General features: G+C 32.5%; 1 protein-coding gene across 1 annotated transcript in view; it reads left to right on the top strand.

Moving 5' to 3' along the window:
• Positions 1-2041: 2041 nt before the first annotated feature.
• Positions 2042-25733, top strand: part of LOC111062748 (phospholipid-transporting ATPase ABCA1) — a 34506-nt gene continuing 10814 nt past the window's right edge. Inside the window, exons 1-19 of the mRNA XM_039420181.1 lie at positions 2042-2102; positions 2792-2880; positions 3865-4029; positions 6669-6909; positions 8671-8844; positions 9792-9976; positions 11073-11310; positions 11974-12140; positions 12903-13058; positions 14202-14273; positions 15029-15167; positions 15774-16023; positions 16715-16812; positions 17326-17361; positions 18040-18161; positions 19016-19241; positions 22116-22339; positions 23391-23679; positions 24892-25014. Of these exons, the coding sequence (XP_039276115.1) occupies positions 2042-2102; positions 2792-2880; positions 3865-4029; positions 6669-6909; positions 8671-8844; positions 9792-9976; positions 11073-11310; positions 11974-12140; positions 12903-13058; positions 14202-14273; positions 15029-15167; positions 15774-16023; positions 16715-16812; positions 17326-17361; positions 18040-18161; positions 19016-19241; positions 22116-22339; positions 23391-23679; positions 24892-25014 (3055 nt within the window). The remainder of the gene's footprint in view (positions 2103-2791; positions 2881-3864; positions 4030-6668; positions 6910-8670; positions 8845-9791; positions 9977-11072; positions 11311-11973; positions 12141-12902; positions 13059-14201; positions 14274-15028; positions 15168-15773; positions 16024-16714; positions 16813-17325; positions 17362-18039; positions 18162-19015; positions 19242-22115; positions 22340-23390; positions 23680-24891; positions 25015-25733) is intronic.

The following is a 25733-nucleotide window of genomic DNA, read 5'->3' as shown; positions in this document are numbered from 1 at the left end:
AAATATTTTGTTAATTAGTTATATTTTCACATTGTTAAAAACGATCTGACAACGTTTTGGAGCTAGCAAAGTATAGTGCTATTTGCTTTGTCGATAAGGATAGCAACACCAATAATGTTAATCAAATACTGCCATTATAAAGTGGACCTCACCATAGTGTTAAGTGGATTGATTTGTTGAATGACGACATGCATCTTTTATTAAAAAACGAGCAGGACTAACTAACTAACCAGTGCTACACAATCAGTGAAAATGATGAATTGCATGATAATATTCATTGAGGTTTGAAAGAAAATTCGAAGCAAAAAATATTGGCTCCGGCTGTTCTCCCCGTATTTGGAGTGACCCACCGTATAAGCCTCCACAATCATGCTCGCCACCTGTAATGGGATCATTAACGTTGATTAAATCATGAACGTTGTCTGTAAAAAATATAATCATCCAAAATATTTGAAAGGAAGTTGAAACTACTTGAGATAGGCCTTAGTTATGAAATACTACCTACTTTAACATAATTTCACAATAATATTTTTTTCCAAACTTAACTACCATATGCAGCTAGTAGCCTAGTAAATAATTATATGAAAGGTTCTCTGAATAAGGAATTTTGACGGATTGATCTTTGGTATCGATTTATTATTTTTTTATTGCGGATGATGCCCACATGAGCTTTTTGCTTGTGCATAGGTAAAGGGAAGTGCGAGAGTGAGTTATGAGATGATCAAACGTCCATGCCCAATCGATTGGATTCGGCGGGATTCGAACCCGCGACCAGGTAGCACTAGCAGACTGAAGGGTGCAACGCCTTAGTAAACTCGGCTTTCTGGCCGGCAAAAATTGTTTCTTGTTACACATTCTCAGAGAGCTTTAAAACACATTTTTCTATTTATAAAACGTTATAACCCCCCCTCTTTTCAGTGAGGGAGAGGTTCCCCATACCCATTCTCCCTTTAACGATGTGCTCCTACTAGCCACAACAGTCATTATTTTGTAGGAATTAATTCTAAATAATCAAGGATTAACAGCTCTAAAACTACATTATCAACAATTTTATTTAAGCATCATTAGAATGATAGAATTTAAAAACCACTTTTGAAGTGGTAACACTTACTTTCAGCTGTTTAAAAGTAACTGAAAAGTGTTTCCGATTCAAAAGTGTTTTTTCTTCAAAGTACTAATTGTCAGTTGAAAAAAATGGATATTACAGTTCAATCAAAATGTTATTACAGTCTATGGTAGAACCCCTCTCAATTTAGGAATAATTCAACTACAAAGGATGCGAATCTTGTTCACATGTTCCCAATCTGATCTACTATTCCCTCTATCAGCAAGAGATCTATAGATCAAGATATATATTTGCTATCCACTTTTTTATAATAAATCGATATCGGTATGAATGCTATTTAGGCTGTGCCTGTTCTACTCACATTTATGCAAAAATGAATACATAAATTGATTAAAACATAAAATGTGTATGAAAAGGCAAAGTCTAACACTCTCAACTTGACTAATTAAAGTCTATGACTCTTAACTCTTGTTTGCATCAATATTTTGCATATTTTTGACATATATATGTATTTTAGAAATGTGAAGAGTTATATTAATGTGTGAATTTTGCTCTATTTCGTTAATGTAGGTGTTTTGAATTTGACATCTACCTATATCATTATTTGAACGATTGTCATTGCAAGAATGATAGGTTTCATCACCTATGATTTAGTCAGATTATGTATTGCAAACAAACATAGAATTAATTGATAGTAATCAATTGAAAAATGTTTTGATAGCTACTTTTGGCATGACTTACCTTGACTTAATTTCTGTAACTCCGGTTGGAGCAGAGGGCATCCACGAATAGCCGCCATCCCTCTCCCTCTCCGCCCCACCATTCCTCTCACCTCTCACCATGTCTTCCTCAACTTTCCAAGCTCGCTTTTTACTGTTCGCCTCCATGAAATCCTTGGCCTTCCTCTTTTCCTTCCTCCCTGAGGATTCCATTGTAAGACATCCTTTCAATTTCTCCATCTCTTTTCCTCAAAGTATGCTGGCCTATCCACCTCCATTTCCTCTTCCTGATCTCAATGTCTATGGGCATCTGCCTTGTATTGTGCCAGAGCTCTTAGTTTGATATTTGGCCACTACACACCCTCAATCTTTCGCAGGCACCGATTGATGAAGACCTGGAGTCTTTTACTGATTTTAGCTGTTACCTTTCTCGCAACTGTAGAGGAGGACAGATTTCACATCTGAATTGAAAATTCGTAGCTATGTCTATTTTGAGATTTTATTGTTTCTGTATATTGCATACAGCTGTGAAAATATCCCATTTGTTTTTCTGGTGCGAGCTTTGACATCATCCTCAGCCCCCCCTTCAGGATCCACCATGCTGCCCAAATGAGTCCAGCCTCTCTATTCTCCTCCCATTCATTTCAAAGCTCTCCCCTCCCCTCCCCTCCATGAACATTGAGCATCGAGCTCTTTTGTTTTTGCCTCATTTATGTTCAGGCCTACATTTTTAGCAACATCATTCAATGGCCGCAGCTTCTCTCTCATATCACTGGGTCTGCGCCAGAAGGCAAAGGTCGTTCTGCAAAATGCAAGTCTTCAAGTGTGTTGTGCATCCCCCACTGAATACCTCTTCCCCTCCCGTTTAGTGACATTCCCATGCCCATACTTGTCGGCATAGTTTGTGGAAACTTGCACATTACATTTTTCATAGTGAATCTTTTGTGCTAAGCATAATACATATTTTTGGCTCTTTTCTTTCAATAATGAAATGAAATATTTTCAGATTTTTATGACAATTACTGCTTGCTATCTTTACAAAAATGTCTAGTTGAAGGATTTTTCCTAGTTCAGGAGAAAGAATTGCCTTCTGATGTGAGTATGATTTGAATGAAGAAAGTATATTTGAAATTCTAATAGCTATCCCCTATTTTAATTACAGAAGGTCAAAAATTCATCTGATGCCCTGCTGGAGTATTTAGCTACGATTGATTGTCGAAGCAGAAAGCAGTTGTTGAATGTTCGATTCTATTAACTAAAGGGTATGATCACATTGGAGACGTGTATGTGCAAGTGCACGTTAGATCATGCATGACCAAACACGCAGATGTGAAACAAAATCTGGAAAGAGCCATTGGAACACGTTGTGACTTGTCTGTAGCTGCTCACACTGGACGCAACCAGCAAGTGCATGCGTTCAGTGTGAATGTCCTTATTGCTCTTTTCAAATGTTGTTTCTCATATTCGCGCTTACTCATGCATGATCTCACGTGCACTTGCACATACACGCATTCAATGTGATCATACTCTGAATCTGTATAAAATACATTTTATAATATACTGTAAAAATGCAATACTTTTATAAAATTTCTGAGCTGTTGAGTAATAATTTTAGTACCGTATGTCGTCAACCTTTACAAAAATTTTGGTGAGGCTGATATCACACCAGGCCGGAAATGACAGGTTACATTAATAATGTAAATTTAAATTTGTAATCTAAATTTTAGACAAAAAATAAGGTTAATATTAGTTCATTATTTAACTTATCATTAGCTTATAATAACTGTATCTTATCGTTTCTGTAGAAATACAGATATTATCAGCACAGCTTCAGCTGATGAAAAGTGAAATACGCGTGTTCGTGGCGCTTATTCTGTACGCATATTTATATATAACTTGTGTTCTTGAAGACCTAATGCACAATCGTTATATGAACTACTTGGAATTTACGTACCGGTATGAATGTTGGAATTGTATGTATTACAAAAATATAGTTGGTGTCAAACTAATTTTGAGATTAATAGGTCTAGAATGCAGAGTCTGGAAGTGGATTCATACTTTTATGATTTAATATTACAGATTGATTTGGGGTACCAAATGTTCCCGATTCCTAAATATTTCAAACCAGGTGAAATTTGGGGATCATTGGAAGCTCTGCTGACGTACATTATATTTCTAGCAGTAATAGTCTCTACAAATCTCCCAGTTCCAAACATTGTTTCAGAAAAACAAACAGGAGCCAAGGTAAAAGTGACATTGTTACCATTATACATAGCATTGAGAGTTTCTGCTATATATAAAACAAGCAGGTAACCCGTGCTCCGCAAGGGTCTATTTAAAAACTTTACAAACTGAAAACTTGACGTAATAAAATATTGGAAAATTGAAAATAGGCCCATAACCATCCTCGGTTAATAAAGAATCTTTTTGCAAAATTTCAAGTCATTCAGTCAATTAGTTCAGACGTGATAAGGCGTCAAACATAATTTTCCTATCCCGTCACGTGTATAAGCCATTTCTTTCCATTGTCATAGAATAGATGGATTATTTATCAGTATCTTTGAATGAGAATAACTTTTGAACGGTTTGAAAAATCGATGTGCGGTTTCATTTTCTCTTGAAATTCTGTATCGAAATCATGTATTATATGACTACCTTCCAATCAAAAAAAATAAGTTGAATTTAAAATGGCGGTTCCAAGATGGCTGACCAAAATTTTGATGGGACAGAAAATCGGTTATTTTTATTCGAATAGGATCCCAATCATACCTTTCATCTAATACAACAACTGCTGGAAGCATGACAAATTGAAAACTTGATTTAATGAAATCTTGAAGAATTGAAAATAGGCCTATAACAATCCTCGGTTAATTAAGAAACTATATGCAAAATTTCAAGTTAGTCAGTTGAGTAGTTCAGACGTGATGATGCGTCAAACATAATTTTCCTATTCCGTACGTGTATAAGCCAGTTCTTTTCCTTTATTATTAGTATAGATACGGTAACTGAAGAAAACATAATACTTTAAAAACTCATAGTATCATATTGATTTTTCTTCAATACATCAATTTTAGTATCGATTAGATCCTCCTCAATTTGAATCAGGCAGCCTTTTGCTTCCCCAATTCCAAACAAAATACCTACCTACAAATTTGTTTCACTCCTAATTTGTGTCTAATAGCAGGCCGACATTATAACTGAAGAATATCAATTATTACGGTACCTACTAATTTTATTATGATCTATCTATTCATGCATTTCTTATGAATTCCAATGACACAGCATGAAACCCATGTCCATTTCATTTGTACTGGTTGCAAAATTTTACATAGAATAATTAATTGATGAAATCTATGATCAATCTTAATGAAAACAACTTCCTTCAAAAAATAATTTATAATAATACGTTTCGAGGGAAAAATTAAGTACAAAAAAAAACGGAAGAATCGGGATTCGAACCGAGGAACACTCGCGCCGTAATCGAGTACTTTATTACCGCTAGATCACGGCTGCGTTCAAAATATGCATGAAGCCTTGTACTAACGTTATAATTCCCTTACTTATAAACAATCACATTTTACAACAATGTAAGCTATTCTGTATAAAATTTCGATGTCTCTTGAATGAAATTTGAACATTAACTCTATAAAATCTAGAAAGAAAATTGAAATTTGGGCTTCGAGGTGCACAATTTTGATATTTTTATCTAAATCATTACCGTTTTTCCGGTATGCAATCCACAAGTTAACATGTTTTGATGCGATCAAACACAACCCTACTCTCTTTTATTATATAGAAGAAAAGATACATACATAGCAGAAACTCTCAATTCATTTTATTTTCTGAAAAACTTCAGACTCGACATTCAAAGAAAGATGGAAACAATTATGTTACAGATATATGTGTTCTGCGAACAATTGAGGCCCGGAATGTGTTTCAGATACGATCCTAGTAGAGTTGGATCAAACCGTAATCGAGTTCATTATTAATTTAATCCAAAATATATTGTCCATCAACTTGATGTCACGAGATGAGTATGTTTAAGATACTTGATGATGTTGATGTATCATTATGTTCAATTTTGGGATTCAGAAGGTCTTGTAACCTATGTCTGTTGTCTATTTGTGAGGCTCCAGCATATGTACTTACAATATCATATTCCCATAGTAGCCTACATTTTTTCAAATGTAGGTGTACTAGTATGAAATATTCGGAGTAATGAGTATCGTAATGATGAGCTCCTTCCCTAATACTAGAAAGAACTTTCAAAGTACACTGCAGCTGTAGGTACTCACCCTCCATGTTTACGATATTATTATGCCGCATCTCCTTGCATCACAGGTATCCACACCTTGACAATGATTATCATTATCATCTTACATCACTATTTAAGTCCAGGCAATGAATGCTCAAAAAAGGGTATAGTTTGGAAGACAATCTTTGACCCCGTAATCCTGTTTAGGGTAGTAAGGAGGTAAACATATCAAAAGTCTCCACCCCTACACTCTGTGCTAAGGGGTTGGGGGTTGTTCAAAGGTACCATTTATTGCTTTCTCGCTTATAAATAGAAAACTATGCATCTTACGGATACGACTTTCTATTAAAAATTACGTAATTTCAGCAATAAATGGTACCTTTTGAATCTTTGAATGGGACTTTTGATATGTTTACCTCCTTACCACCCTAAACAGAACTGCGTGGCCAAAAATTGTCTTCCAAACTCTCCTTCTATATAGCCCTTCCTTCACTGGACTAATTATAGATTGAAGTATTTTCGATTTTGCATTAACAGGACAATAAACTATTTTTTAACATGGTTGAACCAATTTACCGAATAGAATACAATGTTACATGGTTGCTTGTTGGTCGTGTGCACTTTTCAGGAGCTGATGCGACTGATGGGAATACGGCGTGAGGTGCTGTGGGGAGGCTGGCTGATGAACATGCTCACTTTCGGCCTGGTCAATGTCACCTACACCACCCTCCTGCTCAAAGTCCAGTTCAAACAAGACTTCTCTGCTCTCCTGCCAAAGACAAACATCATTCTTCTCTGGATTGTTCTTGTGCTATTCCTTGTAACAATGGGCTTGTATGCTCTGTTCTTCTGCTGTTTGTTCAAGAAACGTAAGTACCAAGGTCAGCCACTAGCATAACGTTGCAATGGACATTTTTCACTGACAGGCAAACTGTGTTCTTTAAGGCTGTGCAAAGGCTAAAAATAAACTTTCTACTCGTGATATTTTTCAAAGTTTTTCGATTTGTATATCATCAAGCTATCAAAATGAAAAAGTTTTCTCAGGAAACATTTTTTTTCTGATCATTACTTTTTGAGATATGAGCGCCTAAAGATTACATTTTTGGGACAGAACATTTCAAATTCGGTAAGATATAAATTCATGAGATTTAGAGTATAGATTCTTCATGGTATTGTTGATCTAGTAAACCAAAAAATTTCTAAAAATATCAATTTTTAAGATAGTTATTCAATTTACTAAAAATAACTTTTAGTTGAGTTATTTTTTGGTAAATTTAATAACTTTTTCAAAAATGATATTTTCAGAAAATTTTTGTTTTACTAGATCAAAAATACCATGAAGAATCCATCATCTAAATCTCATGGATTTATATCTTACCGAATTTGAAATGTTCTGTCCCAAAAATTCAAACTTCAGGCGCTCATATCTCAAAAAGTAATGATCGGAAAAAAAATGTTTTCCTGTGAAAACTTTTTCATTTTGATAGCTTGATGATATACAAATCGAAAAACTTTAAAAAATATCACGAGTAGAAAGTTTATTTTTAGCCTTTGCACAGCCTTAACAGGTGACCAGCAAAAGCACACAAATAACTACTGAACACCTGTGTCGGAAGCGACCGCCGCTAACATTCCGGTTTTCGACTGTGCAGTCTACAATGTCAGCATTGCTGCCTGGCCTGATTGCCCTATAGAGTAGGCTATAATAAGAGAGCACCATAATCAACAAAAAAAGATTCAGCAGTAATTATTATATAACTATTCACAAATCTGAGTAACTCCATAAAGTGATGATTCTCTTATAAATACTATAATAGATCAACTATAAAGGTAATATTATACCTATATGGTCTACTTATTGTGAAACGACTGGGGGAGAAAGAACCATGACTAATTAAATATCAAAGAGAGCTCAGACTTTATACGATAGACCTATTTTAATAAACCAGTAACTGGTATACAAGTACACCATAGTAAATAGTGTAATAACGTCATGGTTTATTAATCCAAGGTGGGAATCCAATCGGGGCGAATTTCCAAGTGATGTTTGAAAAAATTACAGTTAGGCCTACTACTGTATTACTGTAGTTGCAGAAATAAGTATAATAAGTAAGTAAGGAATAGTATCATGACCTTGGGGTTTGAATGAACAAATCCAAAAATTAAATTAATATAAAACCCTCAAATGCTATTTTCGATTAAAAACTCCAACAATTTTCGATTTTTTCCGAGTGTGGAGTTTTGCCGTGGAAGGGGGGGATGGATCCGCGCATAAAGTCTTGACAATTTGCTAAATGTCAGCATTACCAGCGGATTAACTAGCTCACAGAATTATCCCTAAATGGATTTTGTTTAACATTGGTTCAAGAATCAGGTCGATAAAATAATTTTGGTGATCGAATTAAGAATTATTAATTATTATTAATTATTTATTTATTATTAATTAATTATTAATTATTAATTAGTTGACTACCTAATCCATCTTCTTTCATTGTTCACAGATTATATTCTTGTGCCATCTAAAATAATAATATTTCTAATTTCTAGATATGAAAAAAGTTTTCTAGTAAAAAATTCTTAGTTTATTTACTAGTTTTAAAAGCTTTAATTCTTATTCTATCTTTTAACAGCTCTGTTGGCGAGTTTTATCATAGTATTGGCAAATATGATTCCAATCTCTGCCTTGGTTGGACCAAAGTTGTTGGATGATAAAGGAACGTTTTTGAATATTTTGGCGTGTATTGTTTTTCCTCAATTCAACTGGAGTAGAACTGCAAAACTACTTGTCAGCTTTGAATCCCAATGTAAGTAAATATTTTTTCTTATTACGGTGTACCAGATATTTGAGACTCAAGCTCTTGCATTTCCTGCTGCAAAATTAATTGTGACCTTTCTCTTTCCTCTGAATGTGACTGACCACTGAAATTTCTGTGGTAGGGTGAGGAATATTTCTCGCTTCCAAGACCAACCTTTCTATTCTAGTCTATGATTATTTACAGACATTTCCCACTTTGAGAGAGAGAAGGAATATGTGCAAATGAAGAAGATGCCCTCACTACTTTGTGCTCACTCAAGTGAGCACACGGCCAACGGCCACAAATTGTTCTCGAGCCCTCTATTAACTCCACCCTCTTGTTCTAATGGCATACATTTTTTTCGTAGAAGGAAAAATATTTTTCAAATTATTACTGCAAAGTTATGCTCATTTCAGTCTCATGCTTCACAGTGCTTGTCAACTGTCAAGCCTACTTGAAGCAAACATTTTGAAATACATTTTTATCAAATAATGAAAATCGAAATAGAATTAAACTATTTTGATAGGAGAATCAAAAAGTACAGTAAGTAATGCGGTACAAATTGTTCATTTTCCAAAACGTTCAAATACCTTGTAACTTGATAATATTGATTTGAGCTAGTTACATTTCAATGTTTCTGTGGGTAGCTTCAATATTAAAAAAATATGGTGATAATAATTCAATTGTAGAATTGGCACATTTAATTATCATAGATGCATATTATTTTGCTAGTATATAGGGGTCCAGAAAAAGGCTCTTTGACAGTGTTTATTTTCTTTGGATCCCTCTGTATATTGGACTTCTTGCAAAAGCGTTTATATTCCATGAAAATTCCAATTAGAAGGTAAGTAATAATTGAGATATGCGCTGTTCAGATGAAATGAATGTGTGAATTGAATAATATAATTTACGAAGTTAAACTATACGAGGATAAATTGTGCAAATTTTTATTGCAGGTGATGGAATGAACTTTTTGAATCTTTTCAAAACGTGTGATAATTCTACTGGCAGTATTGAAATGATTTGGCTTCTATTGAGCTACCTACTATGTTGTTTGTTATACTCGACACTAATTTGGTATTTCGATAACATAATGCCTGGGGAGTATGGTACTGCCAAGCCTCTCCACTTTCCAATCCAGGTAATATTTAAGTTTATTCAATTACTCATTCATATTATTCTCTATACTTTACTTACATGTTAGCCTAACTCAAGCTTTTGCCCTCAGAACTGTTTCCCTTGCATAGTATTTACAATGTTCTTAATATTATATGTTACGACAGTCCACTTCATAGTTTCTTATCCTGAAAATATCTCTGAAGCGATAAAGCTAACGGTATTAGAAATCAAGTTGGATAGAGCACAAATCAAAATTTCCATTTTGATCATTATTATCTACTATTATTATTGACTATATTTTCCTATTTACTTTCAACTATAAGGATATACAATATAATGTACTTATATTACCTATATAATAAAAGCTTGTGCAATTAATGTATCTATTGTTCTTTGTGTTTCTGATTGATATATTCTATTAAAACTTGTACCTGAATGTAAGACAGCAATAGATGGAAAATAAAAATGAAACTATGAAATTTTAACACTATAATAAATAAAACTAACTTTATTATACCTAACAATATTATAAATAACTCAAATTTCACCCCAAGGCTGATAATGCTAATTTTTATGTAATTTTATGAATTATTTTTAAGGTATGGTATGACTTCATAAGTTCTTTGAATTGTAATTGCAATTTCTCAAAGCAGCTACTTAGCTGTTAAACTGACATACATTCCATCACCACTCATCACTTGGGGTTGTTGTATCAATTAAATGAAGCTATTAGTACCTATGTAAAATTATCTGTCATGATCTGGCATTCATTGTTTAACCTACGATTATCTCTATATTTTATATTTTTTATTGTGAAAATTCACGGCAACAAAACAACTCCAATGCATAGAAAAAATAATTTATTATCAATTGATATTCAGGAATGACATTTAAAAAAAAGATTTCGTGCGTGTTAAAAAATGTTTAATTTATTGTGCGTGAATGTATTTTATTCAGAAAATTACAAGTGAGTGTTCTATACTACCTTTGTATATTAGCTATTGATTTTTATTCTATATTCATTAATTCATCATGATTATTTTGGTGTGTATGTAAATTTCTGTGATTCAGGATCTTTCCACAATATTTCTCTAAAATTCAACATTGAATTCTTACAGCTATTCTCTGAAAAAACGTATGATGCTATAAAGGAAGATATGGATTTAGACGAGACTTTCTTTGAGAAACCAGAACCTAACACCAAAGTGGGCTTGTCAGTGCGTAATTTGATGAAGGTGTTCAAGGGCGATGTGTACGCTGTGAATGGAGTCAACTTGGATGTCTATGACGGACAAATTATGGCCCTGCTGGGTCATAATGGCGCTGGAAAAACTACAACCATGTCAATGATCACAGGTATGCTATTTTTACTAAGTTGAAAATCTTATTGAACTAGTTGGCAATAGCATCTTACTCTGGAAAGTACAGTTTTTCAAATGATACATTCAGGTAGGTACTTGGATAAATCACAGCTGTGATAGCTTATTAGTATTCCATACAAGTTGTATTCTACTACCATCATAGTTATGATTTCCTTAAGTGTTCTTGTTGGTACATACTATAAATATATGAGTCAATCAACTTGTACCGCGAATTAATGAAACGAATTTCAAAATTAATATGCCATCAAACACATTTAGAACCGTTTATTCCATTACTTCACAATTACAAACATCAAAAACAGAGAAAATAGCTAGAGGAAAATCGATGAAAACTATGCCAAAAAAATCGTCTGAGCAGGAATCGAACAAATTGCCGGTCAGTTGACTTGACCAGTTTACCAGACACCTCTAAGATAGGCATTTCGAAGTAAACCCAGCAATTATTTACAAATTGCTATTAAATTCATGAAATGTAAAAAGAATCCAAATTTTTGTATGCTATTAAAAGCCCTAAAAAAATGTTACATAATCATAATACAATAATATCGCTCAACTCAGATTGTGCTGGTTTTTATAAATAGAATTCGTGCAAGTCGTAAAATTATTATTATATTATAATCAAGTTTCTTTGCAATAGGAATGTATTCTCCAAGCTCTGGAGAAATCTACGCTTCTGATAACGGTGAACTGTTCAATGTTTTCGATAATATGGATAGGTTCAGAAAAAGCCTGGGATTGTGTCCTCAACATAATTTAGTTATACCCTATTTGACTGTTCTCCAACATTTAACGTTCTTTGGTATGGTGAGTAGCAATAATTTATCCTACCTTTTAATTTGATTTGACAAAAAAAAATAATTTTTAAAGATACATAAAACCTTTTTATTTATACAAACTATTACCTTTCCTACCGTTTATCGGAGTTTATTTACTCAGCAGATTTGTAGTTTTTAGTAATTTATTATATTTCATAATGTGTACAAAGATTCAAATAATACAGCGTACTGTTCTTCTTCAGTCCGTACAACCTTTGAATGATATAGATTGATGATCCAATATGAAGAATGAATGCGCTAAATTTCGGATTAGTACTGTAGGCTACTTAATTTTTCAAATGAGTTCTAATCAAACTTTAGCTGTCAGAAACAGTTTCCACCAAAAGAGTCCTCTCCCAATGTAAATTTACTCCAATTCATTTATTTTTACGTACACAATTTATTGTCATTTTATGAGTTCACTCTGATCGTCTGTTGACGCAATGTATAAATTATTCTTACTTTGTTCTCAATTGAAATAAATCAGAAAACATTCTATTTTCATACATTCCTTTATTAGGTTAAATAACACAATATTATTTTGAATTAATTTTTTTTTCTTTTTATCTCTTTGTAAGGTATTCTATTATTTTTCTACTACATTATCTTCATGGTAGGCTATTTTAATATTTAACTCTCTCCCACTCACAGATTCGTCCATGTGCGGGAAATATTCACAATTTGGTTTCCTAAATTCAAAGAGATTTCAATGTGATATTAATTTTTCATTATCATTAAAATCATTGCTTAGTTGAAGGGATTGGATAAAAGCCAAGCTCAAAGTGATGGTTTGGAATGGCTCCGTAAATTCAACATTCTGGATAAGCAGAACAACTTTGCTGCAAAATTGTCTGGAGGAATGAAAAGAAAATTATGTCTTGCAATTTCACTGATTGGAAACCCAAAGGTAATGGATAAATATTCATACTTATAATAAGCAGTTCTATTTAAGAATCTTACTATAATTTCCAAATACTCCTAAAACCTTAGATAAAATGATCAATGTATCCTATCAAAATATAGAATTCTTCTGAATTGGAAAATTTTGTATATTTTTTGCCTTCTGCTAACGTACTACGTTGCCTTCTACTATTGTACTATTCACTTACTGAAAATAATAGAAAATTTGCCACACCTGCACTATGGTTGAAATAATCAACATCACTAAAGTTGACGAAACTTGAAAAACTTAAATATTGAACTCTTTTATATTTGAAAGAATCTATTTTAACAAATAGTATTTCAATTTTCATTTCGTTATGAATGAATGGATGAGAGAGCTCGCAAATCCTATAGAAGATACAGACTTAAATACGTTAATCTTTGAAAATCGTGGATAATAAATCATATTCAATTATGATACAAATTTACATTAATATTAAATCAATTAATTATTATTAATATTTATATTAATATTATTCTGCTCTCTGTTGTAAATCAGTTTGATTATACAAATCGCAAGGAATTGGCTATCAACAAGATGTAAATTATTCTCTTTCCAATAGTATTTTCTAATTTGGATGCACCTGTATCACTTCTGAAATCTCAAACTTCTTAGGCTTCCTTCATTCAGGAGTCGAGTAAGAACAACGAAGTGAGAACAAGGTATTAGTTAATAGGTATATTCTTTGAAGTAAAACTCGCATCCTCTACTCTACTGTAAACCTGAATATAGAATCATTTTCATCTAGTGTATTTTGATACAGATTATAAGAATTACAATCCACCAATCAAAGATATATAATTACAATCCACCTGGAGTATATTCAGATCTAGACATTCAAGAAAAATATAATAGACACAAGTAACTAAACCATTGAATAGAACCAAAATATCCTATTATCCTAATTATTAATTAAAAAAAACACATCATTTTAATAAAAAGTGCTAATTTTTTATCGAAATTTTATTTGAATATAGTCCTAATAAGCTTAGTAAGTCTGATTATTACACTATTCTTGTGCATTTGGACAACAATGACTACTCTTTGGTTCAACTATTAGAGGTTCCTGATCTGAATTCTGATCCTGGTATGTGATTTGCATTCTAGGTGCTTATATTGGATGAACCAACGTCAGGACTAGATCCAGAGTCAAGACGAGAATTGTGGAATAGTTTATTGGTAAGACACAATTCATACATATTCCATGCATTTTCCTATAAGATATTTCATAAAAACTAGAATCGTCAAAATCTTCATCAGCCTGGCTTATAAGAGAAATTTGATTTGATGATGATGATGATGATGATGATGATGGATGTACTTCCAGTTTGATCAATTTTGACCTCACCTTGAAGTGATTTTAAAGAGCAAAACGCCCGCCGCAAAGTAGACCCATGCTAATCCACGAAAAAAGTTGAAGAAAAGCAACCCACACCGTGGGATGTTTTGTAAACCATTGCTAGGCTTCTCCAGACATCTGTTTAATACATGCAATGAATAATCCAGTTGTCAGCTGATTTATTATGAATATTTATATAGCAATGGTTTACAAAACATCCCACGGCGTGGGTTGCTTTTCGTGGATTAGTGTGGGTCTACTTTGCGGCGGGCCTAAATGTAACGAGTGTAGCTAACCTCATGCAGCCACGCTTTCAACGGAAGAATCGAGAGCACGACGCTCAAATGATCTGAATTGAATGATTGAGTAATATTGATTTGAAAGCCAAATAATGTATTTTTCGTTTATGGGTAATGATCATTCTATTTATCCTCACAGATGTCGTACTTCATATGAATAGAAGCAGATGGAAGACAAATAATATGTATAATTCCCCTAATAATAATGAACAGAATTCTTATGTATAACTGTATAAAACAACTTGTATTTTTAATTTATAATTCCATACTCTAACTTGTTCCGAAATTATTTTCAGGAGCTACGCCAAAACCATACGATAATTATAACCACCCATTTCATGGAAGAAGCCGATGCTCTTGGCGACAGAATAGCTATTATGGATCATGGAAAAGTAATCTGCTCTGGTAGTCCAATGTTCCTTAAGAAATTATACGGTGAGTATAGGTTTTTCTTACTAGTTCTAATCAAGAATGATTTGATAATGAAGTTGAAGTATCAATAATAGACTGTGCCAATCGGTATTTTTTTAAATTAGTAATTTGATGTGAAGTAGAGTCTAACTTGTCTCTCTTTAAGTAGCTATTTTGATTTATTAACAATGATTCTTGATCAATTGAGTTGCATGTGTTTCTCTCCCAAGGAACTCGCTATGATTGACAGCGTAAGTTTTACCAGGTTTAAGCAAACTCAATAATGATTTTGAGTTCATTTTTGGAACTTTCAATGTTTGACTAGAATATCAACAATCTACATAAATAAATCATCATCGCCCAAAAATATAGCTCACAGTAATTTTTCAATCTCATGCTGGAACTCAATGAGAGCTGTTTGAACTTTTTCGAAAGACATTTAGAGTATTTTGAATCTGAAAAAATAGAATCCATACTTTAATGAGTACCATATATAATGGTATCGGAAAATTGAAAGTAAAATTTCTGTCATGGAGTATTTCATTCTCAAATACAAGCCTCAGAGTTTAAGTCTCCAACATTTTTCAATGAGTTTTTCACTTGAAATTTAAAAACTAATTTTTCCTCTAGGTACTGGATACAACTTGCAATTGTTAACAAATGCAAATGCAAATAGGAATGAAATTACTAAATCAATCAAGGACATTATACCCAACAGTTCTTTGAAAACTAGCCAGCAAGGCCAACTGACCTACTCCTTGCCAATTGAACAATCAAAGAAATTTGCTTTGCTTTTTGAAAGCCTCGAAAAAAATAAAACTTCATTTGGTATTACAAGCATTGGTATTTCGCTAACAACTATGGAGGAAGTTTTTCTGAGGTGAGTCTGTAATTTTTATTTCCATTTATAAAGTTGAGCTTGATTTAACTATCCATCACTTTCTCTACTGCAGATCATCATTTCCTTATCCATGATATTTTTTTTTAATATGATGATGATAAAATTTCCAAAAAAATATTTTCTACGATATAATACATTTATAACTTTAATATAGGCCTACTCATACTTGAGAAAAAAATTATCACTCTAATCATCACCTTATGGCTTAACTTACCCTTGAATGATTACTGATGATATTGATGATTCAATAATGAATGATCCAACGATGACCAATTATCCACAATAATATTCAATGGTTATCCCTTGGCAATGTCCAATGGCAATCTCCAGTTATCTCAGATTACATATTTGACTCTCACATTAAATATAAAATTATTAAATTTTGGAGTCATCTCAATGAAAAAACTGGGATCGGCTGGCAAAAGTTCACTGAAATATAAAAAACTGAAATGGTATATGAATGATGAAATTGCACACTGAACTGACTCTTTGCACTGAGAGAATCTGCTGTTTTCGGCTAATTGAATAATTTTCTCTCAGACATCAACTTCTGTTTGACTTTACTACAAGTTTTCAATTTTACTTTATAATATTTATGGTTTGTTCTCTCTTTGCCTTTTAATAACTATTTTTATCACGCCTTTCTTATATCTCATTTTTTACAATCCAGAGCTAGTGTTGATTCTTCTCAGCTTGTTCAAAATGATGGCGTTGATGAATACGAAGTGGGATCAACTAGCAATACAACGAGAAGTCCAAGCATGGAATGTAAGTGCATTACTGTCTTGTCTCATCATACCAAATTATATCACTAGCTTCTACTCAATCATTCCTAGTATTTTCTATCTACTCTCTTTATTTCAAATCATTTCGGTTTATTTATATGAAAATATATTTCCCATTAATTCAATGAAGCCCTAGGAAATCTATTTTTTTTCTTGAAAAATTCATTCTGGAAGGAGGAATATTATTAGCCAATATGGTTCGGAACCCACCTAAAACTGTAGGTCCATTTATCTCTCATTATTATCCACTCATTACTCACGCACAAGCCCAGAGCTCATGTGGGCATCACCCTCAGCAAAAAAAAAAAATCATTCGTTATTTTATTACATTAATAGGTCTATTTATAGTTAGCGGACTTTTGTAGCTGCTCTGTTGGTTTGTTTGGCAAAACCAGTTTTCACCCAAGATTGTGATTGTTCCTAAAATCTGATGACAAATTATCATGTTTATTATATTGGTTGAAACAACTGGAATTCATCTAAATCTTTGTTTCAGCAAAAATGAATAGAAGAAGCACAGAACATTTAACAGGTAAGCATTACTTACTTTTTCAATCTAGAGCTGTTTTTGGCTCTTCCTACCTTGTTATGCGTAGGTTATACTCTGATGAAAAACCTTTTTATTAGTTCACACATTTCATTATCTCTTTAGGTGTCTTTTAATAAATCAAACTCTTCTCGAAATTTTAGTCGTGAAATTGGAAAATTCAAATAGATGTTCCCACTTTGCTTGTAGATGGATATCTGCACTTCAATGCTGATGTTGAATTTAATTATGTAAGTCGAAGGTGATACAATGAGTAGCAGTAGTAAACTAAAGTTCTGCCTCTGCTTCATTGAAATCTTGTGAAAAAATAAGCTTGAAATGAAATAGATAAAACCTTCTCATAAAGGTACATGAAAATTGACCCGATTTTAAGGTCACTCGGATAGTCGGGCTTATATATTTTTTGCATAATTCTTATTCTTAATATTATATAGTATAATGATAGGGTTAATTTATCTGTTTGTCAGGTTTGTCATGCAGCGATCCGATTCCACTCTGCGATCTGATTCGAAAATAACAACCGCCTTAGATGTGACAGTATAAAATAATTCTAACTACCGTACTTTACTAACTCTAATTAACTAAGTAAATTAGACGATCCAATAGAACTATTTTGGTTGATTACTATTCGTATTATTGTAATAATTTTTTTATCTCTTGCAGAAAAATCTGTTTTATCGCAGAAAAAACTGACTGGTCCACCATTGATTGTACAGCGCTTCACATTAATTTTCAAAAAGAAATTCCTATGCTACTACAGATCCATTTATAACAATTCAATCTATGTGAGTAACTTTATGTATTCTCGATAGTAATTCGTAATTACATTAAATGATTTCCTATTATTATTGTAGTTTATTTCAAGTGTTTTGAAATCTCTCCATAGAATCATTTCATTTACGATAAAAACCTATTTGTGCTAGACTATAAAAATGTACCTAATCACTTTGTAATAAAATGTTTTGATTTTTTTTTTTCATTAGTAAAAAATCATAATTGAAAATCTTTCTAAATTCAGGACAGCTTTTATAACGAAATATAGTTGTTGATTTGATTGATCTTGATTCAGATTGTAGAATTTGGGTGTCATTCGTAAGTGCGATATCTCAAATGTGCTAGTATTTAAACTTTTTGTGACTTTATTTTCTAAAATCATCAACATATTTCAAATAATAATAATAACATAATGCCATTTAAAAGCCAAAACCTTATCCCCCAACGTTTCCTTCTATCGTACCTTTAAAACCTAATTGAACAGAACCTTTATGTTCATCAATTGGACAAATTGAAATTTTGTAGATCTGAGGTACTCCCGAACAAGCTTTATATTATATAGTTCACTCTATTATGCTAACTTATCAAATGAGAACTCAATTTCAATTTCCAAAAAATAACTGCTGATGTTATTGCTATTAACTGCTCGTTATTGGAATGCATAAATTAGCATATATTGGCCGAATGCTTTTTACGTATACTTTTTTTTTGTCTACAGTTTGCTGTGGAACATGCTTTATGTAAGGCTTTCTTGAAACCGTGCTTGGAAGTGATATTCAGCACTTGTTCACAACGCTTTCAAATTAAAAAACCTAAGGTTATTTTGGTAAAACTGTACTTAACTATTCATTTATATTTCTTTCAGCTGTTCATCTCTCTGGCATGTTTTAGTGTTCTTGGCTGGACAATAAGAGGTAGTACAAAGGCTGTCTCCCCAAGAATAATTAATTTGAACCTTAACGATATGTACAGTAATACGAAGGTTGTGATAACGTACAAAGAAACGGAAGAAACGAATGCTGACATTTACAAAAACCTGGTTCCTAAAAACATGGAAACGCTCTTCCTGAAGGACTCGGACATCAATCAAAGTAAGCCAATTCCTATCAAATTTGTGTTTGGTTCTACATATTTCTTCAATATGTAGATAATTATTACTTTATTGATAATGTAATAATAGTAAATAATATCAATAGACAGTACTTGATCTTGTGATAAAAGTAAGATGTATCATTAATAAAATAATAAACTTGTATGATCTCAGGGATCAGAGGTTCAAAATCATTGATGTAGCTAATAGGATAAAAAAGAATAAAGTAGACGGTAAAGATAATGTAATCCGACTTCCTCTATTCATTCTTACGTTTGAGAATTCAGAAGACGTTAAAAAAATATACGACATACATTACATTTATGCTACATGCGAGTAAAAATTGAAGCCCTCCGAACCAATCATATTATACCTCAGTGAAAAATATTTCAGCAATACGGACATACTCAAAGGTATTGTCAACATGAAGCCATATGTGTCTGAAGTTTTATAGTTTTTCATAGTGAATTATTTATAGTGAAATGAAAATGAATGGTTAGTCTCTGAGACTAGTTTTAATGTAGATCAACATAAAAAAAACTTGTAGCCGTCCACATCAACTGTGTTTTGAAAATTTATTTGATAGGACCCAAAAATGTGACAAGCTAAAAAGAAGTAATTTTAAACTCATACAAATATTTTTTGTAGGTTTTGGATTAGGTGTATAGTAGTACTATTAAGCTGGGTTCACACCCATTAGATTCTATTAGATTGAACGGAACTTGACAAACACAAATATGTTCATCATGTGTATGATAAGTTATGTTCAATCTAATAGAATTTATAAGGATGAAATATTATTAACATTTTGTTGATAACTTTGGTGTATACGGTAGCTTTGACAGCTCAAGATCCTATTGATCCTACCATCCTATTGTACCCTTCAGAATAATATTATTATCATACCCAAGTCACCCTTCTGTTTTTGTTTTTTCAATATGATCGGTTTTGGCTAATTATACCAAAAGAATTGAAGGGTACTAGTTGCTACTCTAATCAAAAAACATCAACCAGCCCGAGTCCAGGCAACGAATGCTCAAATAAAGGTATAGAGGGAAAAGTTTGGAACACAATTTTCAACTCCACAGCTCTTTTAAGGATAGTAAGAGGATTAACATATCAAAAATCCTCATCCCTACCCACTGTGCTAAAGGGGTGGGGGTGGTTTGAAAGTACCATTTTTTCATTTTTCGCATATATCTCGGAAACTATGAATCTTATGAACATTTATATTCTATGCAAAACTGAAGCTTACAAAATTACCAACAAGTTTTGTTTCCTACATATTTCCCATATCTCTCATAGTTTCTGAGATATCCGCTCTTGAAGGTGAGACATTTTTTGAAATAACACTTTTGCCTCCAATTTTTTCATCTTTTCGGCCTTATAATTTTTGAACGATTGATGAAAAAAATCCGTGCTGATTATGAGCTGATAGAGCATCAAATTATCTTCAATTTGATGTATATGTTCACTATTTTACGCATTTCCCTACGACTGTTGCAGCAGTTTTAGTGTTGAGAGTGAAATTTTCCATTCAGTAACAATAGATGAGTTGACAATGGCATTTGGAGGGAATGTTTGGAACACAATTTTTGACTTTGCAGCTTTGTTGAGACTAGTTTGGATGTGAGCATATCAAAAATCCCAACCCCTACATCTTGTGCTGAAGGGATGAGGGTGGTTTGAAAGTTGCATTTTTCTTTTTTTACTTACATGCTTATATCTTGGGAACAATGTATACTAGTGACATAATCAACTACATAAAAATGAAGCTTAATAAATTTCATACAAGTTTTGTTTTGTAGAGATTCTAGATAAATCCGATAATTTTCGAGATATTTATGTTCTAAAGTGATGTATTTTCGAAAAACCAGATTTTCCTACATTTTTCTCTTTCAAGTCTTATAACTTTTCAACAATTGATGAGACAAGAATGTGCTGATTACGAGATTGTAGATCATTAAATTATCTTTCATTTCATGTATAATTCGACTATTTCACGCATTCCCATTCGATTGTTGCAGCAGTTTTAGTTTCGAGTGTCAAATCTCAAGATTTGCAACAAGTGACTTTTTTCGAATATCACACTATTTTGTCATTATAATTTGGCAGTGTGCTTCAGTCTGAACATTCATACTGAGTATCTATTGGAACGTCTGCGGAACTAAACACAGGGGGTGTTTCTAAACTTCCTACCAAACAAAGACACTCAAAACTAAAAGTGCTGGAACAGTCATATGGGAATGCGTGAAATAGTTGAATTATAAATGAAATGAAAGATAATTTAATGTTCTGTAATCTCGTAATCAGCACATTATTGTCTCATCTATTGTTGAAAAGGATATCTCGGAAACTATGAGAGGTATGGAAAATATGTAGAAGACAAAACTTGTTGGTAATTTTGTAAGCTTCAATTTTGCATAGAATATAAATGTTCATAATATGCATATATAGTTTCCGAGATTTATGCGAAAAATGAAAAAATGGTACTTTCAAACCACCCCCACCTCTTCAGCACAGGGGGTAGGGGTGAGGACTTTTGATATGTTAATCCTCTTACTATCCTTAAAAGAGCTGTGGAGTTGAAAATTATGTTCCAAACTTTTCCCCCTATAATCTTTCGTTGACTGGACTAAATAATGAATAAAAGTTATTTGAAAAAGAAAATAGTCAAAAAATCCGGTGAGAAACGACCTTATGTTGACCTTGAACACACGAAATGATTAGACTTTAATTTGAACATGATAATATTGATAATAAAGCATTGTAAAGCCCACTGCCCACTCCATAAGTTTTTAAAACAAATACATGAAAGATGACAGTATATCGGTGTATACTAGCTATTATATTATAATAATGGATTTGATTTCAGCATTGCTTGAGAAAGGTCGTGGAAATATAGAAGCCTACAAAAAAGATTACGTGGTTGCATCGAGTTGGGATTCAAAATCAGCGACAGCGCTGTACTCAGGTTTCAGCTACCACGGCTCTGCCATCTCAGTGAACATGCTGCTGAATGCTATCATCAAGTCAACCGGACTGGAGACCACGCTCTCCGCTTCCTATCAGGCTCTTCCTCTCAAACAGTCTCAGAAGGTGAGCTGTACAGACGATTCAACTAGGTATACATCAAATAGTAGGATAATGTAGATAACTTGACTAGTGTAGCAAAATTAATGTAAATAAACTATATACTATAGATAATGAATATCTCATCCAAGAAAATATTCATACTTGAATAATCAACTTGTCAGAAGATATGTTTTGAGAGAAATGATTAAAATATTCAAGTAGAAGCACAGAAGGACGAAAAAGAAATGTGAAATATGTGTAGAGATAATAAAATTTTACATCAAAGTTCATAATTTTTCGGGATTCATGGTGAAATTTAGTTTGGTTAGCATTTTTTCAAGAATAGCACAAATTATTATGAATGAAATCATTATAAACATTTATTTTATTCTAAAAATAAATATTAGAAATCATTCATATCCTATTATATTCAGCGAACAATTTCTGTATTTATATAACTGGTTATTATTTTTATATCTGGTTATTTATGTTTAACGGATCTCGAAAACGGCTCTAACGATTTTCACGAAATTTGGAACATAGTAGGTTTATGATATAAAGATTCGATTGCATTAGGTCTCATCCTTGAGAAAACTCGCTGAATGACATTAAAAGGATAATTCATCCTTGGATGAAACAGCTGTGGATAGTGAAAAAGTGAGTATGTGAAAAATCAAAATATCGCATCCCCGAAATTCATAAGATGACGTATAGCCAGCTGTGAAATATAAACACGATAATTTTAGAGAATTGTGTTCTGTTTATCAATAAATAAAAATAACGAGCGAAGCTCGGTGCCCCGATATTGAATAATATATTATGACATCTGATTTTACATGAAATAACTATCTTCTTCAATCTTCATGCATACTTCAACACATCGAATTCAGTATTAAAATAAACCAGGAGCCAGCTCCAACTTTCAGTTTTATAATAACATCTACACTAAATTTTGAGGTTCGTGATTCATGAATTGAATGTCATTATATAAATCCATGTTTATGAATGGTTTTTATATTCTTTATATTATAATATTCCGATTTAACTCGACATTGTGGTTTATAATCTATTACAGAGTTCATTGTGTGATACGAACCAACTAGTTTTGCTGATCATATCATTCACAATGCTCATACCATTCGGACTGCTATTCTTCCTGGGAAATATGGCCTTGTTTCCATTACAAGAGCGATTGAATGATGCAAAACAACTTCAGCTGATGACCGGCCTATCTCCGATCACTTATTGGCTGGCAATATTCATCTGGGATCTGCTAATGTATGCTATCCTGATGGCATTAGCTGTTGGTGTGTTAGCAATATTTGATCATGGAACTGGCTTTGTAACCTCTTCACCTTCTCTTTGTAAGTAGATGTGATGTTTGTAAGTAGATTCATGTTGCTTTTTGTTGGTGGGGAGTCCCGTCCCTCCTATTTTTTTTTTTTTTAGTTAGGATTATTCTATTTAATTAGATTAATTTAATTGAAAAAAATCAATTTGTGATCACTTCCCTTGCGGGAAGATCCCTTCCTGCCTTAATATATTATAATCTAAGCCGTCAATTGGTTTTACGTATTTCATACTTTCGAGCCGGGCTCGACAGTTTGACGTATTCATCAAACTTTACATGCTAATATTTTTTACTGATTCATTAGGCTATACATTATGTTTATTGATTGTATAATCTTAATGACTGATAATTGGCAACGCCACTCAAATATCTACTTAAACATTAATATACTTTGTCATTTGTCTCATTGCTAACGCTAAAAGCGTTATAACTACAGTATCAACACGGAATCCTTCAGATAATCTGCAAGATAGAACAATGAAAACTATAAATTTCCCCTTAGTAAATAAACTTTTCTCTTTTTTGGAGAGAATAGCGAAAGAAACGCTATCAGCTGAAATTGATATGTGTTTATTGAACTATCGGTATATTGCTTTTTCCTTACAAATTACCTCGTAGCTCTGTCATGAGAGTAAAACCCCATAATCAGTCAGTTCAATATTTCGAAAACTACTGCAATTATAATTATTATAAGTTCGGTACTTTGAAATCAACTAATTCGATTATTCTTATTGACATTACAAGAAAATGTCTATGATATTTCTATGTCTATGGCTTATGTTTGTTTAATTAACACATAAATAATTATATTGAATATAAATATAAATACTGTATATTGTTTGGGATGGAGTTGACTTTTTCTGAATTCAACAATTAATTTGTTTATATCACATTTGATTTTAATTATAGCCTACTTATTTGAAAGTAATGTTACATTTTGAACTTTTAATGCAAACTTAAAATCTGAAACACCCTCTCTTTGTGGTAGATATCTTTCGCCATGTAGTTTTAGCTTGTGTCAAGTCCCCATAAAAAATTTCAGCTTCATCGTCATATATCTTCTGGAATGTAGCCACTAAATATATAATTGTTGAAGAATTATTCATTATAAGGAGGATTTATCGTTTGCTAAAATTACTATAATTTGAATTTTGATTACCACTTAGGGGAGACCATTGCTATGAATTGGTTTTGTCAGATTGTTTATTATGTGATGTTTTTACAGCTGTCTTCGTATTGCTACTTTTCCTGTTTGGCTTCAGTGGAATTGTCTATGCATACTTCTTCACTTTCTTAATGAAATCAAGCTCAGCAGTGTCTCGTTTCGTGACTGTCAATATGCTCATTGGTGAGTGCGTATATCTTCTTCAAATTATCTATTTCTTTTTTCAATTATGCACATTGGCAGTTTGAATATGAAAATGTTCAATAATATTAATTAAATGTAATATTATTCTTAAAATGTGATTTATATCTTATAAATGGTATTTTTGGAACCTATTTATTTATATTTTGTTGCGATATTTACAATTCCCTTCAATAAAGTACCTTTATTGAACAGTTAGTGAAACTTTTAAACACATTGAACCTTTAGTGAACTTTACTGAACAGTTGCTTTCGATAAAAAAATGTTGTTTTTCAGTTACTTTGTACGTTTCTTATTTTAGTTATTTTAGTAGGCATGTAGAGTTATCCAATAATAATATATTGTGGTGGGATGGGGAGTAGGTTGTTTCGCCTCCCCGGTGCCAATTAACAATAAGTTGACAAATAAATTTGAATTTATAAACTTGAAGAATATAATTTGAATAATGAAATAACTGTCACAAAAGCTGGGATCATAGCATTTTTTGGAAAATAATCTAGTTTTTCTCTTCAATACTTATTAACATTTCACTTGACCGTAGATTTCTAGATGTGAACTCTGTGAAATTCATCTATTTGGAAGTAAATAGGGAGTAATTACGGAGCGGTTCGCACTGATAAGCTATCGCTCAGATAAGTTGAGAATCATGCGCCTGATACTCCCGTTGGAAGGGTAACAGCTTGAGCCAACTCTTCTGAATA

This window comes from Nilaparvata lugens, chromosome 2, assembly GCF_014356525.2.
Source record: "Nilaparvata lugens isolate BPH chromosome 2, ASM1435652v1, whole genome shotgun sequence".
Lineage (NCBI taxonomy): Eukaryota > Metazoa > Arthropoda > Insecta > Hemiptera > Delphacidae > Nilaparvata > Nilaparvata lugens.
The sequence above is the reverse complement of the archived record's forward strand: the minus strand, read 5'-3'. Positions and strand labels throughout refer to the sequence as shown.